Raw genomic sequence first — 19165 nt, 5'->3', positions numbered from 1 at the left:
TAACATGGTGGAAATGTACGTTTCATTTTCTATTAAGACGTGGCAAAAGCAAAAAGTAACAGATGTGTGCCGAGATGGTCTTATACCAACCGACAGGCTATTAACACACGTTGTATAACAGCTGCCATCACAAACAAACTAGAAATTTGGCGGTTGATAGCTGGCGTGTCAGAGACAGTTAAACCCATTAGTCAGTAATTGAAAGAACAGTACTGAAACTATATTATTGCTGTATAACAAATACAAAGACTGAACAATGCAATGAATGCATTTTTACATTTAAAAGCGTTTGTGTAGATCCATCTATCCATCCACACATATATATAAACAATGAAAACTATTTTTCTCCAATCTACCTAAACCTGATTTTTTTTTAAGTAATAGAGAATTCCCAAAGGCTTTACATTTATAAAGAAATAGGACGCTGTGACGTTCAACCTTCCCCCAAGAGTCCTTGTATTGATTTCGTCGAGTTTCAAAAGATCGGAAAGCTTAACTGCCCTCGGCACGAAATAAAAATTGTGATTGCTTTAGATAAATTTTTTTTTTTAAATAAACTAATCGGTGGGTAAAATGGATATTGCTATGTTTACACGTTTCTCAATGATTATTCAAATAAAATTGCTGCAACCAGGTTCGAAAATAAGCTACCGAATCGATTCGACAACAACAATCACCTGCTAGATATATAAATATATTTTTAATGGCTAAGGCTATAATTATAACACCGGCGATGTTTCGCCATAACACCATATACGTGTCTATGTATGCAGGGAATACACTACAACGCTTCACACCTACAACTGAAAGCGTAAGTGTTTGATCGGAGATAGTGGGCTTACTCTAAGTGAACTTTTGGCTGAATTATAAATCAGCAAATATCGATACCTTCAATTAAAATAAGAACATTTAATTGATCAATTAAAGAATTTATTCGAAAGATTTCGGATCGGTGAAAATTTAGCTAGGATGTAACAGTACAAACAAAATAGGATATATTAAAATAAAATGAACCAAACTATTCAATGGAATTGGTAAAGCTGCGAGCAAAATGCGTTGCTGTACTTCGATACGTTCTGAGTTCAAATCGCGCCGAGGGTGGTTTTGCTTTTCATTCTGTCTGTGTTGATAAAGTGCCCATACAAGTGCCAGTCATATACGGTGTGGATTGAACAAATCACTACCGTCATTTTAAGCCGAATTTAGAAACCATAATTATTATTATCGGAAGGTGGCGAACTAGCAGAATCGTTAGCATACCGGACAAAATGCTTAGCGGTATTTCATCCATCTCTACGTTCTGAGTTCGAAGTCCGCTGAGGTCGACTTTGCCTGCCATCCTTTCGAAGTCGATAAAATAAGTACCAGTTGAGTGCTGGGGTCGATGTAATCGACTAGTCTCCTCCCCCCCCCAAATTTCAGGTCTTGTGCCTATAATAGAAAGGATTATTGGAAGGTAGAGTTGATTGACCTTATCTAGTGTGTGCGTTACTGGTTCTTATTTTGATCTAAAGAGATATAAACTCAAAACACGACAGCATATATACCGGAGCCCACTAATACCTGCGCTATCTTCAACAAAAATACGAGAAGTCCGGTTCGAATGAATGAAAGAAAAAAAAAACACGCTCGAGAAATTAGTTTTTTACTACTTTAGAAAAAAATAGAATCCGAATAAACTGGTGGTTGTTTGCAGTCGAGTAAAAAAAAGAAGCGGGGGGGGGAGAGAAATAGTTACAAACATTTGTAATACTGAATAAGTTCTTCAATCTCAGAAGGGCCTGCAACCTATAATTACATCGCGAGTGTTACAATGAAAAATGTTGATTATGCGCTTAAAATGTACAGAAGCAAAACACGTCGAGTGACATGTTGCATATTCAGGTAGGCTGAACTTACACTACACCTAGACATTACCTACACATTCTGTACCATTTAGTTTGCTTCAGCAAAAATGACCAATACACTACACACACACACACAATCATACGTTCAGATATAGAGACACTGACATATAGAAGAGAGCGAGAGAGACAGAGTGCTCCTTTGTATGTAGACGTTTGTTCAGCTCAATGTAGCAGCCAACCCACCTCTCGCAACAAACTTCTCACCATACTTAAAATGGTAATTTTTTACGTTCAAATCTCATCAGACCTATATAACAAAACACAGGAAACCCTAATCGAACCGCCTATTATCTCAGCGCTACATCAGCTGGGAAGGCCGGGATTGAGGCATGAAACAATTGATTTTACACAAACACATGAACTGTTTTGTAATGAAAAGAATGGGAACATGTACCGTATTGAATGGATGCCGTATATAACTGGAATTGCGTGGGGATGATAAATAAAATTGACCAGATTAGTACTTGAACTCAAAACGATGAAGCATATCGAATTGAAAAAAATCTAGGTTAAGTGTCGTTTCCATTGCCATGACTATGAAAAGACGCCACAGAAATAGAATCAGGTGCTCACAAGACCGTAAAGAAAATAACTACTTGTGCACGTGTGCGCGTTGGGGGCGGATGAACGATGGCTCCTTAAGCTAGTCGTTCCATGTATGTCAAACCACTGTGGTCATAATGTTGGTTTCTAATATTAGCACTAAGGCGGGGGAGGGGCAAATCTTTAATGTAATAATTAACCCCAGTACTTAATTAGCTGCATATTTTACTGACCACCACCACCATTAACGATTAAAAGCACAGTCGACATCGGCAGGATTTGAACACAAAACGTAGGGTGATTAAACTAAATACTACTAGACATTTAGCTCAGCACTTTGCATGCAGTCCAGTGCTTCAAGTGTGGACAACATTTTGGCAAGATAACGTGAAAAACTCAGCGCAAAACATTGAAACACCCCTGCCGTTCAAACATGAATACCACGGCTTGTGACATAAAAAGATAGAAGAAAAAGTAGGGCAGAAATCATCGTTGTTTTATATCATAGTAATACCAATAGACATGTAATATCTATAAAAAGGTGAGACTACATAAATCCGTACTTAACATTAATAATCTACTCAACGGTTAACAGTTATCAATGCAGAGTTACCGATAAAACCGACCACACACACATACATGCATGCATGCGTATGCCTATATATAAGGATCCAAAGAATTTCATTGTAGAGTTGACACATTTTCACATTTAAACTATATATGTAAAGGAAATTTAACAAGAGAAGAGGGGCCATGATGATAATTAGGACGTGTAGATTTTAAGAGTGTTGGGAGTGACTGAAATCGAGTTAGACCTACCTGTATAATTCGACTGTTTTAAAATCCAGGTTAGCAATAGCTAGTCTAAAACCTAGGTGTTATACATTGCGTTTATTCCTTTAGAGAATGTATGGAGGATATGCATTTATATATGCCAATTCATACACACAGACCCACATTTATATGCATTTGCTTTTAAATAGCTCCATGACAGTTATGAAAAACAAAAACGAGAAAAAATATCTATCACCATAGATACGTGATAAAAATACATTCATTACAGGTGCAAAGTATTAAATTTTTTTTTCTTAAGCTTCATTATTTTTAACGATCCAAAATTATCTAAAGCAACCCAGATTGTTGTTGTATCAGTATCATAAAATGATATACTATTATAAAAATAATACGATTTTTAAGAAGGCAGAGGTGGGGAAAAAATAAACGCTAAAGCAATATATTTACTGACCCCTCACAACATTTATTTCTCTATCATCGTTTTTCATATATACACACCTACTTAAAATTGACACATCAAATATCATACATATGAAATTTTGCTTTGTGAACGAAATTCAAGCATTGTTGACAGAATGAAGACACAAATGAAGTGATGTTGTGTAATATCACCTATTCGCTCTTAACAGGTCCATGGAGGAATCTGTTTATGAGTGTCTCGATTAGACATCATGAGTAACAGGAGGTATAGAAGCACCTGCCTGCTAGATCTACATAAATAAATTGTCAATTATATATATATATATATACAGTATATGTATGTGTGTGTATATATATATATACAGTATATGTATGTGTGTGTGTATATATATATATATACAGTATGTGTGTGTGTGTATATATATATATACAGTATGTGTGTGTGTATATATATATATACAGTATGTGTGTGTGTATATATATATATATATACAGGGGGAGAATTCACAAAAAAAAAAAACAAATGACGAAGAGAGGTGGTGTAGACAACAAACAGATGTATTAGTTTAACGCTCGGGAAGTGAAAAAGTCTTTAACGTTTCTAACCTACGCTCTTCCACAGAAAAAAACAAGGAGAGAGAATAAAGAATGTGTAGTGGCTAGCGATCTATCATACTATATACATACAGTATGTGTGTGTTATATATATATATATATATATATATATATATATATATATATACAGTGTGAGTATATATACACATATATACATATATATATATATACAGTGTGAGTATATATACACATATATACATACATATATATGCAGTATATATAAATATATATATATATACAGTATATATGTATATATAAACAATGAGGGATCACTATATATATACATATATATATATAGATATATACATATATATAGTTTATATATGTATATGTGCGTGACATACTCCAGCCACATTTAAAACACAGTTTAAAGAACCTCTTATGGCAGCGACTACAGTTACTATCTCACTTTCTACAATTATTGATTGCTTTGCACAGGCACAAGTTCACAGATTATTTATACAGAGGAGGTAAGATTATGTGACGTCCATGCCTTTCTCAAAAGGTATCAGAAGGTATTACCAGAAGTGAAGTGAAATGGCTAACAACTGGGAATCGAAGTCAAATCACCAAGAGCTGAACACCATTTCTGCAGCGATTTTCATTTTTCCACAATTATTGAACGTTCGCCACGTTATCAGGAACGCCAAAGCAATCTATGTAATAATAGCAACGACATCACACGCACACAACTGTTTATACACGAAACTGACACAAAATGGGGGAACGTTTGGGATAACAACAGATGTTGTAAAATGAACCTCCACTTTATGGCCACCCTGTTGGTCGTAGGGCATAAAATATAAAGAACTATTTTTTAATCCAACAATAAACACACATCTTTTGCACGTTGAAAGTATGTAGTGCACAAAGGTTTGAGGGAGAAAGAAAAAATTTTTAAATGCAAAATTATAAAAGAATTTGGGGTTTGGGAAAATATTAAGAATTTTCTTTTTACCTCATTTTAATATTTGACTATGCCCACCAATAATAATAATAATCATCATTTGTTTGTCACAGGGGTTGAAAGCTTTGGGGACAGTGAAAGAGCGAGGTTTAAACAACTGAGGGGTTTACATCGGGTAAAAATGAAAGCAACAACAAATACCAATACAACAACCAGCAAGAATAATATCCCCAATATGAGGTGGGCAGCCACCTAGGACCAATCAAGGAACCCCACAGAATCAGGATTACTTTAATTATTAAGGATAGGTGCCTTGTCCTATCTGTCATTCCCCGGTCTACAGGTGCATGTTGACTATAGGCCCATACATTCAGGCCATGCTCAACAATTTCACCCACCATTCGACAGATTTACTAGAGAGCAACATTTCCCTCTCTATTCTCTCATTCTAGAATCCAAAAGGAACTTGAAAAAAAAGTCGATGAGGGCTTGACCGAAGAGGGAAGTATCTATCTTCGATAATTATTTTTCTTCTTTTTTTCCAGTCGCGTCCACCTCACAACCGATTTCGCCCAAAGCCAAACTGCCTCCTGCCCTTCCCGGCCAAAGAAAGACAGAGCAGAGCGGCAGTTAATTAGCATATATAAGAATAATTGATATACTTAGTACGATTTGTTTGTAAGGTTGACACCATAATAAATGAAAGGATAAAATGTAGGAGGTGGGGTTAGTTTAAGCTGGACTTTTCTCACCTGAGAGTTGAACGTCCACATCCAACGTCTGTCTGTACGTCGTCGTCTGGTAGAATCTCGTGACGTCACTGCAGCCTCGATCTTAACTTGACTTGCGAAGGTCAGCTTACCTACCTTTCCTCCTTCTGCTTATCAAACTCTTTCTCTCTTTCTCATCCTCTATCTCTCTACCTTACTCCCTTCTTTCTCTTTCTCACCCTCTCTGTCTCTCTCTTTTCATTCTCTCTATTACTACGTTACTGCCTCCTCTTTCAGTTTGTCATCCTCTATATCTCTACCTAAAATAACCCTTCTCTGAATTCCTCTCTCTATCTCTACCTCACGCCTCGTCTCTCTCTCTATCTATCTATCTATCTATCTATATATATATATATATATATATATATAACAGCCCCTCTCTCTCTTTTTCACTTACTATTACTCTTCCTCCCTCTTTCACGTTCCATTATTTTCTCTCTCTCTCTCCGTGTATAGTAATATCCGAACACACTGGGACAAGGCAGAGTTGGATGACGTGGAGGTAAAAATAAATAGATAAAAAGTAGAGATGACAGAGACGAACATTGCCGAACCGTACCGAGATAAAGCGGATGTGAGCAGATTAGTTTGGACTGTCTTTCCGAAAGGAGGTTTTATACAATTGAAACTCTGTATATGTGTGTACATCTTCTGTGTGTGTATATATATATATATACACGCGCGCTCGCGCATATATACATATATATATATATATGTAGAGAGAGGTGGGGAAGAGGGTATGTGTTACGTTGACAAGCTGGAATATATAGGCGCAGACGTGGTTGTATGGTTAAGAAGCTTGCTTCCCAATTTAATGGTCTCGGGCTCAGTCCCACTATACGGCAAATTGTTTTCTTCTTCAGTTGACCAAAGCTTTGAAAGTGAATTTGGTAGTCAGAAACCGAAAAGAGCCCGTCGTGCGTGCGTATATAAACGTGTATACACACAAGTATAGACAGATCGATATATATGTTGTATGTGTGCGTATCCTTGTCTTGACATCGTGGTTGAAAACGAGCACCACCTTCAAATGAGCGATGTTGTTCGTTTTCAGTCTTCCGTAAAAACATGTCTGGCTTTGAGGGAAATATTACCTGACTTGGAAATAATTGAAAGGGCATCTGACTAGAAAATCTGCTTCAACAACTTTTGTCTAACTTATGCAAACATGGAACGTGGACGTTGAATGATGATAATGATGATATATAAATTATTATATACTAGGTTAAAGGCTTGCACTCCGTGTGGACTTTAAAGCTAGCTCCTACACAGGGCTAATTGGACTTGCAGCCCAAAATTAAAGAGAGCTAAACAGCATGACTGTAATAGGTCTATAATGGTTATATGCCCCAGTGGTGTTTGATCAGCGGTTAACGAAGGGGTGAGAATTAATTCTGTAATGCAATAATTCTGTTGTTCCAGTCCGAAGTTGAATTCCAAACTGTTGGGCAATTTGTCCCACAGTTCTTATCTAGACTTAAGATTAACGAAGCAAATGTCATTTATCTACCCCAAGATGGCGCGTGAATCAACTGAGCTTTACTTGCTAGAAATAGCAACCCAAATGGTTTTAAATCAGATCACAATGCTGGATGTTCGAGAACCAAATGGAGAGCAGATTTTCAATCCCGGTATCATCCTGATTCCCAAAGTTATATGTCTATGTAAAGCAAATGTAGACTGAGATACAGAGATCCCAGACAGAATTATGCATTTATTATAATAGCTTTCAAATAAATTTCATTATATACACATATAATGTGTGTGTGTGTATATATATATATATATATATATATATATATATATATATATATATGTTTATATCTATATATGCATAGACATACATGTTAGTATGTGTGTGTGTAGATATACTGATAGATAAATAGATATGAAGGCTTAGTGGCTAGGGTGTTGCACTCATAGTTGTGAGATCATGGTTTCAACTCCCAGACCAGGTGTTGTGTTCTTGAGCAAAATACTTCATTTCACATTGCTCTGCTATCATTTTGTCATCTGACACTTGGCATGTCATGCACCTGTACAGGTAATCTCAATTTGATGGAGTGAGCTTATGTGAACACAAGCATTTAATTACTATAAACAAATTATCTGTATAATTGTTCAGCAAAAAATTGCAGGACCCTCGTAAATCATCTAACTACAGGAGACTGCATGATATAAATGCGTGTGCGGTTGTGTGATAAGAAGCTTGGTTCTGAGTTCAGTTCCACTGTGTAGCACCTTGGGCAAGTGTCTTCTACTATAGCCTTGGACTGCCTTGTGAATGGATTTGGTAGATGGAAACTAAAAGAAACCACCATATATATATTTATACATGTATATATCTTTTTGTGTCTGTGTTTGTCATCCCATCACTGCTTGAAAACAAGTGTTGGTGTCTTTATGTCCCTGTAACTTAACAGTTCAGCAAATAAGACCAATACAATAAGTACTAAGCTTAAAAATGTAAGTCCTGGGGTCAATTTGTTCAACTAAAATCCTTCAAGGCAGTGCTCCAGCATGGCCGCAGTCAAATGACTGAAACAAGTAGAAGAATAAAAGAATGTGTGTGTGTGTGTGTGTTGGGTCATCCCATAAATAATGGGGGTTTTTTTGTCTTTACGAAGGTAGTGGGCAGAAAGATAGATTCTCTTTCATCATGCGTCAGCAACGAGAGAGTCAAGGAGGAGGAGTGAGAGAGAGGGAACAATGAAGAGAAAAGGAGAAGAATAGGGAAGGGTGGGAGAGAAAATGTGCTTATACTGTCTCCTTCATAAGCTCGTCTTCCTAGCGCTCATAATAATTTTTCTATCGTCTTGGCTTAACAGCCCTCACCGTTTGTTTTTGCTGTTTTGTTCTCACTGTCCTGTTCTTGTTACCTCTTTCACCTTCCGCAAAAATTCCCAAATTTTATTTAATTTGCTTTGCGGGAAGGACTGTTTCAACGAAGTCGCGTCTTGTCCTTGCCTAAGAAATGCTGAGTAGATGAAACAGGGACCACTGAAGAAGGGGAATATTCTTTATGTTGTATGTCTCGTTTCTCTGTTTTTTTCATTGTTCGAAAAAACGTTCCTTTCTATATTTTTGCTTTTATGTTTTCGTTTCTTATTGTGTTCAACGTTTTTTGATGTCCTGTACCCATATATGCATGTATATATACATATATATTATATATACATATATATTATATATATATATATATATATATACACACACACACACACACACACACACAGGGTGTGGTGAATAAACTGTTGTGTAAATTATGCAAAAATGAAAATAACATTGACATCTCATTTTAATAGATATATTTACCAAAATTACATAAAAATATCTTGAAATACTAAAGAGTAAATTTATTCAATAAAATCACCATTGGTTTCAACCACGGCCGCCAGACGACTTCAAAATTCCTTGCAACTCTTCTGTATGGTCTCCTTGCTTAAGTTGGTGAATGCTGCCATAATCCTTACCTTTAGTTCATCTTTGGTGTTATGAGGATTTTTGTTGATCTCTCACTCAACTGCTCCCCACACATAATAATCAAGGGGGTTGCAGTCTGGAGAGTTAGGTGGCCAGATGCTAAGGGTAATGTGATTGCAGAAATTGTCTGACAGCTATGACTGAGTTGTCCTACTGGTGCGGAGTCCCATTGCTAGACATAGGGTCTTCCAGCAGCCACCCTCTTGAACCAGGACAGAACTACCTCCTCCAGGCACTTGATGTAGACCTCTATGTTGAGTTTGGTGGTAAAACATTGCCATCAACAGTGATCACTCTAAACACCATGATGTTGACTGGATGTTTGATTTTTATCACTCTCAGTACATGTTCTCAGATTGCACTGTCCTGAGACTGAAACCCAAACACTCTGAATTATTTGCATTGGAGCTTCTGGCACAAATGCCAAGCAGTACAGCATGTCATTTCCAAATTTCTGGCAAAGCAAATTGTGTCATGGTGCTGTTTTTCCTACAGATGGTGCCCAACTGACCCTACCATACTCTGTAGTTGGCAAAATCAAAAATAAACAATGCGAATGTGCAAAATTGAAAATATAAAATGGTGACAATTTACCCATTGCACCCTGTATATATATATATATATGTACAACTGGCTTCTTTCAGTTTCCATCTACCAAATCCACTCATAGGGATTTGGTTTGCCTGAGGCTGTATTGAAGATACTTGCCTAAGGTTCCACACAATATATAGATTGGTTGACAGAAACTGAAAGAAACCTGTCATGTATGTATGTGTGTATGTGTTTTTATGTAAGTGTGTTTGTGTTCTGTGTGCATGTATATATATATATATATATATATATACATTTATAGTATGTGTTGTGTGTGCATGTATGAATATATGCACCCATTATAAATTATATAAGTTATTTTTAATATGAGTGTTAAAATCACCATCATTTGCACAAAACAATTTATAAATCACAATTTTGAATTACTTAGAATTATTGTAGAATCTTCTCAGGTCAAAGAGTTTTCTGTTTTCTGAATCTCAGGGAAGTACTAATATCATAATTAAGCAGCATAATTAAGAAGTATGGCAAAGTACACAGAAGACGGACACAAAACTGGCATTTCAACCTGTTTAAATCCATTACATATAACAATTTCTTCAGAATTTTGTTCCTTGAAGATGACCCAAGCCCTCATATGATGATATCCAAAAATTCTGGCCAACAATCCAGTTTCTACAAGTTTTCTTTGCAAATGATGTCAAAGGTCTTTGCTATGTGAACACAGATTTGATGCAGAGGCACCAGCTGCTCAATACTTTTTCTTGAAGTGGTCTCACAGGGACCATGTTCTTAGTGCTTCTTCCTGAACAAAAACCAGATTTTGTTTCAGTTGAAGCTGATGTCATTCATTAATCAAATTCACCAGTGGTCACGATAAAACTTTACCAATGACCTCTAAGAGACATACAATAAGAATTATCACATTCAGATTTATTATAGACATAAATCCTATCAATCCATCCTAGTGACATAGGAGTTTCTTCCCGCTTGTTTGTCATCAAATTAAGTATGATAGATGAAGTCTTTTTGCTCTCATTTGAAAGGATGTTCTGTAGGCTACATATAATTTATTGATGTGTTGCCAGTGGAAACCTTATCCATCATCATCATCACCATCGTTTAACGTCCGTTTTCCATACTGGCATGGGTTGAACAGTTTGACTGCGGACTGTCAAGCCAGTAGGCTGCACTAGGCTCCAATCTGAGCTGGCAAGGTTTCTACAGCTTGATGCCCTTCCTGACACCAACCACCCCGAGAGTATAGTAGGTGCTTTTTATGTGCCACAGGCACGGAAGCCAGACAGGTGACATTGGCATCGACCACGTTCGGATCCCAGTATATAAATTTTTGTTTAGGTAGTTAGTTACTGTGAAGTGGAGGCGTAATGGCCCAGTGGTTAGGGCAGCGGACTCGCGGTCGTAGGATCGCGGTTTCGATTCCCAGACCGGGCGTTGTGAGTGTTTATTGAGCGAAAACACCTAAAGCTCCACGAGGCTCCGGCAGGGATGGTGGTGATCCCTGCTATACTCTTTCACCACAACTTTATCTCACTCTTACTTCCTGTTTCTGTTGTACCTGTATTTCAAAGGGCCGGCCTTGTCACTCTCTGTGTCACGCTGAATATCCCCGAGAACTACGTTAAGGGTACACGTGTCTGTGGAGTGCTCAGCCACTTACACGTTAATTTCACGAGCAGGCTGTTCCGTTGATCGGATCAACCGGAACCCTCGTCGTCGTAACCGACGGAGTGCTTCCCCAGTTACTGTGAGAAGCTGTGTAATGGCAAATCAAGAAGTATAGTCGATATGTTATTGATCTGCATTATTTTGTCTGAATAAAAATCTATGAACGGATGATTGGTGTCTGATTTTCACAGAACTATTACAAATAGTTAACATCTATTACAAATAGTGAACCATATGAGAATTAACAACGTGTAATTTAGTAATTCCCTCAGGGTGACGAGCTGCCAAAATCGTTAAAGCGTAAGTAGGGGAAATTCTTGGCAGCATTTCTTCCAGTTCGTTAAATTCTGGGTTCAAATCCCGCCGAGGTCAATTTTGCCTTTAACTCTACTGGGGTCGATGAAACAAAGAGCCAGTTTAATACTTGCGACAATGCTATCGATTAATCTGTAGCCCTTGATCTTAAATTAAAAGCAATTTTGTTATTCCCCAGTCTCTACTATGTTCAAAATAAAACCTAACTTTAAATTTCGAGGAAGATTTCAATAACCAGAAGTAAAATAAGATTGTAAGGGCAGATAACTCTAGGTGCTAGAGGTCACGTTTCTACAAGAAAAGAAATATGTCGGCAACTAATTTATCTGATGAGACTCAACAACGTAATGTGAGTTCCTGTGCATTAATTATTAACATATCAATTTGTTTTCGGTATCCAAAAGAAAAGTCCTCATTACAGTTATCTTAGACTATCGATTGTTTGTATTTTATAACCTAATGTTTGTTGAAAGTCTCCGAATATTCCCAATCCGTCGTGCGCAAGCACTATTCTTAAAATGTTACTTAAGATATTTTGGTTGAAAAAAGGAGAATCGTTGAGAAAAACAATTATTATTAGCATAAAATATTCATATTGTAGATTATTCATTTTCCGATGGACACTAATTTAACAGGTTAAATTCAATTTGTTAATGAATTCAGATTAAAATTCAATTTTTTCATTAGGTATACTTAAAATTGATAGACATCAGCTAATTACTTGTATTACATGCGTAATAAAAGGTCAGACAACACCACCGGTTCCACAGACCCTTGTTTTATATAATTTGATCGTTCCAGTACTTAATGGAAACAAAAACAATGTATGTATGTAGGGTAGGGTATTCTTGAATATTTATATCCGTTTACATTAAAGTCGACCTCGCCCCTAGGGATGATAAAATAAGTACCAGACAGCACTGCTATCAACTATATTGCTTAATCTAAAATAAGAAATCAATATTTAATTTAAAAGATATTAAATGAATGAACTATCGTCGATAAGAATTTAAAATTTCCACCAAGTTGTTCTTGTAGCCGCAAATTTAATCTTTGATTTATAATGGGAAACTCACCTCAACCGTGTTGTTTCATTTTGATCTCTCTCTCTCTCTCTCTCTGCCCTTTCATATAGTTTTGAAATTAAAAATGCAGGATGTACAAGGTAATCGAAAACTAAACGAAACAATGAAAAACAAAGACGATATACAGATAAATACAACACACTCCCAGAAATCAACACGTGCATTTAGCTAGAAACATCAAAGATATATGCTATTCAACAAAATCAACCATCAGCCCTGTTGGCATCAAGGTGACTAGGAAAGTAACAGTATGCAAGGATCAGATCCCCTTTCTAGCCATGTCAACTGCCACACCTCTTAACGGCAACCTTTGCTGAATTTTTGATACCACGGGCAGCTAACTGACTAGGCCTCAGATGCTGCAGTGCAATGGTGGTGGAGTTCAAATCAGGTGAGCTAGGAGCCACATATTAGGGGTTACATGACCTTGGAAAGTTGGACTGCAAGTGTAGTGGAAGAAATAAAGTGCCATTGGATCATACATGTCTTTCCCCAGGGTGATTCTATCAATCTGGGGCTTTGACCATCATACCAAGTTTGTCAGTGTAGATGATGGCATTGGCCCTAAAACTTATCAAGAAGAAATGTGGCGGCATGATATAGCCCTTGTGGCTCACAACCCCATCAGAGATGACAGGGACTTGATAGGTATCACTGTAGGTACTTGTGTGTGGTTCACACAGAAACTCCCTTCACTATTTTCTAGTCCTGGTCAAGTTCTTTTCATCAGAAAAAAAACTAGTGTAACATTTCTCAGGGTTCTTAAGCTTGGCCAGACCACACATTAACTGCCTTCACCTCATTATGCAGAACTTGTAGTTGGTGCTCTTATGCTGACCTTCATCAGACTATTTGGGTTGTCATTAAAAGATGATGATCTGGTTCTGCTAAACAAACTCAGCCATCCTGAAAACATTTCTTCTTTTGACTAAAGATGCCACACCTCCTCCAGCTCTTTTCTAACACTGAACATGAAGGACCCTATCCTTCAAGAAACTAGAAATCTCTGAGTTGTTGTAGGCAAAAGATAGAGCTACAAGCATAGCACTGCTTCGATTCCAGTGTCTGACTGAAATGTACCATCTTGATGCTGTTGATATATCTGAAAGAGAAATAAGAAAGTTAGTTTTGGCACCTAACACCTAACATTACAATTGGTTAACTTCCATTTACGATCCTCTACAGTTGTGTTCCCAAATATCCAATGTATCCTTTATGTAACCACAGCTAATAGAATTTGGAAGCATTGAAATTTTGAGCTCATAACCTTTTAAGGATTGATTTCCAACAACTCTTTTGCTGAGGCATATTTGATTTAAAATTTCAAAAATTATATATGTTATTAAACAGAGTTCATTTCTCTAAAATATTAAGTTAGAGGAGTATTCTACATTTTCAAATTCTATGGTAATAGCTGTTTATCAAGTTTATGCAAATTAATACTCCCACTACTTGTAACTCACAGATATAAGAAAACAGCACCTGCTTTTTTATCATTGTTGTCAATATGTGTATGGTAAAGCATGACAGATATAGTTATATTGCCAGTTATAGAGTATTTCATTACATCCATTTTTGTTGAGTTAAAATCCTACTAGATTCAAGTTTGCCTTTCATCCTTTGTAAGTTGGTTAAATATTATGGTCCAACCTCCCTTACAAATATGTAGTCTTGTTCTAAAATTAGTAACCATTATTATTGTTAGTCAAAGAATAAACACATTGTTTCCCACAATTGTATTGCTCTGTCTGGAGTAGGTAAGAACAGTTCTTTTCAAAAAGAATATAGAAACAAATAGCAAGAAGGATATAATATAAATTGTTTTCTTTTTTTTTTTTTTGTTCCTTTGTCTTGGTTCTTGCTTAAGTAGTATACATTCTCTCATTCATATTGCTGCAAGTAAATATAAATACAAGTCTAATCCACTATAGTTGGTCTTAACACTATTCTTTTACTTGTTTCAGTCATTTGACTGCTGCACTGCCTTTAGTTGAACAAATTGACCCCAGGACTTATTCTTTGTGAGCCTAGTACTTATTCTATCAGTTTCTTTTGCCAAACCGCTAAGTTACAGGGACATAAACATACTAGCATCAAAATGTAGATTACTCTTCTAACTTAATATTTTAGAGAAATGAACTCTGTTTAATTACATATATAATTTTTGAAATTTTAAATCAAATATGCCTCAGCAAAACAGTTGTTGAAAATCAATCTTTAAAAGATCATGAGCTCAAAATTTCAATGCTTCCAAATGTCTAGTGTTAAGACTAACTATAGTTGGTCTTAACACTAGACATTCAATTCAATACTGTACCATTGTTGTCATCCAGTGTTCCTGTGTCTGTCAAACCCATCTATGCAATAGATTGAGTTATTATTTACTATTAACACTTTATTGTTACTGAGGTTTTAAAAAATAATTATTGCTTAAACTTTCCAGTGTATTTATTCATTATATATTTTTCTATATTATTTTATATATTTTAAAGGTAAAGGATTTCTTGTTACTGTATAACAAACTCACTGAGCAATGTTTTCAGAATTGTGTGTCAATATTTTTTGAGAACAAAATCGAACATTTTGAGGTAAGAATTTTTTTTTTTTTTTTACTTTGTATGGAGAAATTTGAAGTGGAATTGATAAAATCAATTGTTACTTCATATACAATTTCAACCCATTTAGCCTTAGTTTTTCATGTCTTTATGTCATATATAATTTCAACCCACTTATTTAGCCTTCATTTTTTTCATGTGGGTATACATAAGGCACAGGAGTGGCTGTTTGGTAAGTAGCTTACTTACCAACCACATCGTTCCGGGTTCAGTCCCACTGTGTGGCACCTTGGGCAAGTGTCTTCTACTAAAGCCTTTGAGTGGATTTGGTAAACAGAAACTGAAAGAAGCCCATTGTATATATATATATATATATATGTGTGTGTAAGTGTGTGTCCTCCCACCATTGCTTGACAACTGATGCTGGTGTGTTTACGTCCCCGTAACTTAGCGGTTCGGCAAAAGAGACCGATAGAATAAGTACTAAGGCTTACAATCAATAAGTCCTGGGGTTAATTTGTTCAACTAAAGGCAGTGTAGCAGTCAAATGACTGAAACAAGTAAAAGAATAAGAGCAAATCTAAAGAACACCAAATCTTCACCTAATTCTCTATATTCTCCGTGTCTTCTTGGGTTTATTTAATCCTTATTTGCTTCTATTAACTATCCACTCTCCACTATCTTTCTCATTGATATACTTATATAGATTATGCATTACCAGTTCATAACTCAACTCCATTCTAATATTTGTTGTTTGTTCCTTCTCAAGCCACACCTGGTACATAGGGCCGGTTTCCCGGTTTCCTTGGCATATAGGTTCCCCACCTGGACGGGACGCTGGTCCATTGAAGGTGAGCTGCAAGATGCAGGAGGAAAGAGTGAGAGAAAGTTGTGGTGAAAGAGTCAGCAGAAATTCGCCATTGTCTTCTACCAGAGCCACGTGGAGCTTGGGTGTTTCGTTCATAAACACACACATCGCCCGGTCTGAGATTCGAACTCACGATCCTTCAACCACGAGTCCGCTGCTCTAACCACTAGGCCATGTGCCTCCACATTCTAATATTTACTTTTGCTGAAATTGCTCTATGTTGAGTCATTTGATTAGTTTATGTTTAAGCCTGATTAATCACTTACAGTTTTTGTTAAAGTGTATCATTCATGTATAAAGTTTAATGTCATAATAACTGATACCACATCACAGATTCTGTTATAAATTCTTCAATACAATAGTTTACTTAAATGAGAACACATATGAAAATTAGAGATCTGGATTGACTGCAATGTTGACTAGAAATACAGTTTAGCAATTCAAAGCTAAGCCTTGCAACTATGAACAGAAAAAGAGCTAGTGGCCTCCCTTCCCTAATTATATTTTGTATCAGCAACTATAAAACATATTCTAGATCAGTGGTTCCCAAAGTGAGCCGTATTGCCCCTCTGGAGGAGATGGAAGTTCCAGGGAGGTGTTGAAGAAAAGTGGGACGATAATGGGGTAGCAATTCATGTACAAATTGGGTGGCGATTCATGTAAAAACAACAAAATAATGGGTTCATTAGGTTAAGCTTAATTTGTGAAATACAGTTATTTTGAGTTTGCTTCAGAAAGAGGTCTATGTTTTGATGGTTAATTGGGGTGGAGACTGGAATGTGGCCTGGATGTCAAGGGGGTGGCAGCCCAAAAAAGTTGGGGAACCACTGTTCTAGATATTTAAACAGTTCTGTAAAATACTTCAAAATGTTAACTGAATAGTTTGTCAGCTGTGAGTAAATTTTTATATACTTCTAATTTTTTGTAGGCTAGCTGTTTAGAATCCTGCACTGACCGCTATGTTGCATTTAACCAACGCTTAATGAAAGTCTTTATGGAACATCAGAAATCCAGACAAGAACAGACTGGTGGAGCGCTCTCTCCTATCACAGCAGGAATATCTCCAAACCAATCACAGAACGAACCTACTGAATCTTGACATGCCTGAACCATGAAATTCATGTGTATAAAATTTTTTCTTATTAGTATAAATTCTTGTTTGTTCCAAGTAGTGCCTTGTTTTTTACCTTATCTAAAGTTTCTTCAGAAATATCTTCCATGTTTTGGAAAAGAATCTTAAATCTGGCAATGATGAAGATAAAGGTTGCATATTCTAATGAAAAACAAAAAAGGAAGGAAATCAGAGAAGTCACATGATGTTCTTCAGGTTTTTAACTCAGATAGAGGAGACATCAAACTATATTAATTACTTTTAACAACACCATTTGGAAAAGAAGAGCAAAACAAATTGAACTCAAATATATATGTGGGTATAGAAGTAAATGTAGGGATAAGCAAATTAGACAGATCAATTTATAAAATATATTAAATACATGAAATACAAAATATGTATATATGTATACATATAAAAAGGTCCAACTTACACAGAGTACAAATGATATAGAGAAATAAAGGGATGGAGGAAAAGTATTACAAATCCAACAGCTGTTTCTGGGGGCTTGGTGGTCCAGTTGTTGGATTTGTAATACTTTTCCTCCGCCCCTTTAATTCTCTATATCATTTATACTCTGTGTAAATTCAATCTTTTTATATGTATACTTATATATATTGATGTCTAATTTGCTTATCCCTACATTTACTTATATATATATATATATATATATGGGTCAGTTGCTGGTGTGGTTAAGAAATTTAGTTCCCAGCCACCTGGCTTTGGGTTCAGTCACTTTGGGCATGTGTCTTCTATAGTCCCAGGCCAACCAAAACAGAAAGCCTGTTATGTGTGGATCTATAAATGTGTCTCCTTATCTTGACATTGCATGATAATTGTATCATTGATATTCATTTCCAGTATTCTGCAAGAACATGTCTGCCATGAAGAAATATTTCCTTGCTTGGAAACAGGTAAGCGTCAGCAACAGGAAGGACGTCAGTCCATAGAAAATATGCCTCAACAAACTTTGTCCAACCCAGGTATGAATGGAAGAGTGGATTCTAAAACAATGATGATGATCTATATAACATCATCGTTTAACGTCCGCTTTCCATGTTACCATGGGTTGGACGATTTGACTGAGGTCTGGCGAACCAGATTCCAATCTGATCTGGCAGAGTTTCTACAGCTGAATGCCCTTCCTAACACCAACCACTCCGAGTGTAATGGGTGCTTTTATGTGCCACCAGCACGAGGGCCGGTCAGGCACTATTGGCAACGGCCACACTCAAATGGTGCTTTTTATGTGCCACCTGCACAGGAGCCAGTCTAGCGGCACTGGCAATGACCTCGCTATATATATATATACATATATACATACATATATATATATATATACATACATATATTTATACGTTTAAATATTTGTTGTGCAAGATTTTTTATGTGAAGTCGTGTGTTGAAACAGATATTGTTATATTTCGGAATGGTCATATTGCCAGTTTAGCCAATAAAAACACATGCACTATATATTTGGTGTTATTTTGCTTCAGTGATATTTATTTTTTACTTTAATCTTAATCTTATTTTGGCCAGAGTTCTTTCGT

The 19165-nt window shown here is 36.3% G+C and overlaps 2 protein-coding genes across 6 annotated transcripts in view; one reads left to right on the top strand and one right to left on the bottom strand.

The window, feature by feature from the left end:
* LOC115211598 (arfaptin-2) overlaps window positions 1-6223 on the bottom strand; it is a 106088-nt gene extending 99865 nt beyond the window's left edge. The window contains exon 1 of one of the 4 annotated variants that reach the window (XM_036502941.1): window positions 5940-6223. The gene's annotated coding sequence lies outside the window, so the exon portion shown is untranslated. The remainder of the gene's footprint in view (window positions 1-5939) is intronic. The other 3 variants (XM_029780170.2, XM_029780171.2, XM_029780173.2) reach the window with 3 other exon arrangements.
* LOC115212390 (mitochondrial import inner membrane translocase subunit Tim9) lies at window positions 1764-17673 on the top strand. Of its 2 annotated transcripts, none has more exons than XM_036502943.1 (3): window positions 1764-1884; window positions 15574-15669; window positions 17433-17673. In XM_036502943.1, the coding sequence occupies exons 1-3, from the start codon at window positions 1870-1872 to the stop codon at window positions 17601-17603; spliced, it is 282 nt and encodes a 93-aa protein (XP_036358836.1). In that variant the 5' UTR covers window positions 1764-1869; the 3' UTR covers window positions 17604-17673. The 2 variants fall into 2 exon arrangements, with proteins under 2 accessions (XP_036358836.1, XP_029637133.1); XM_029781273.2 differs by lacking the exon at window positions 1764-1884 and adding an exon at window positions 12241-12345.
* The last annotated feature ends 1492 nt before the right edge of the window (window positions 17674-19165 follow it).

Source organism: Octopus sinensis, linkage group LG5, assembly GCF_006345805.1.
Source record: "Octopus sinensis linkage group LG5, ASM634580v1, whole genome shotgun sequence".
Taxonomy (NCBI): Eukaryota; Metazoa; Mollusca; class Cephalopoda; order Octopoda; family Octopodidae; genus Octopus; species Octopus sinensis.
This window is presented reverse-complemented; position numbering and strand designations above follow the sequence as displayed.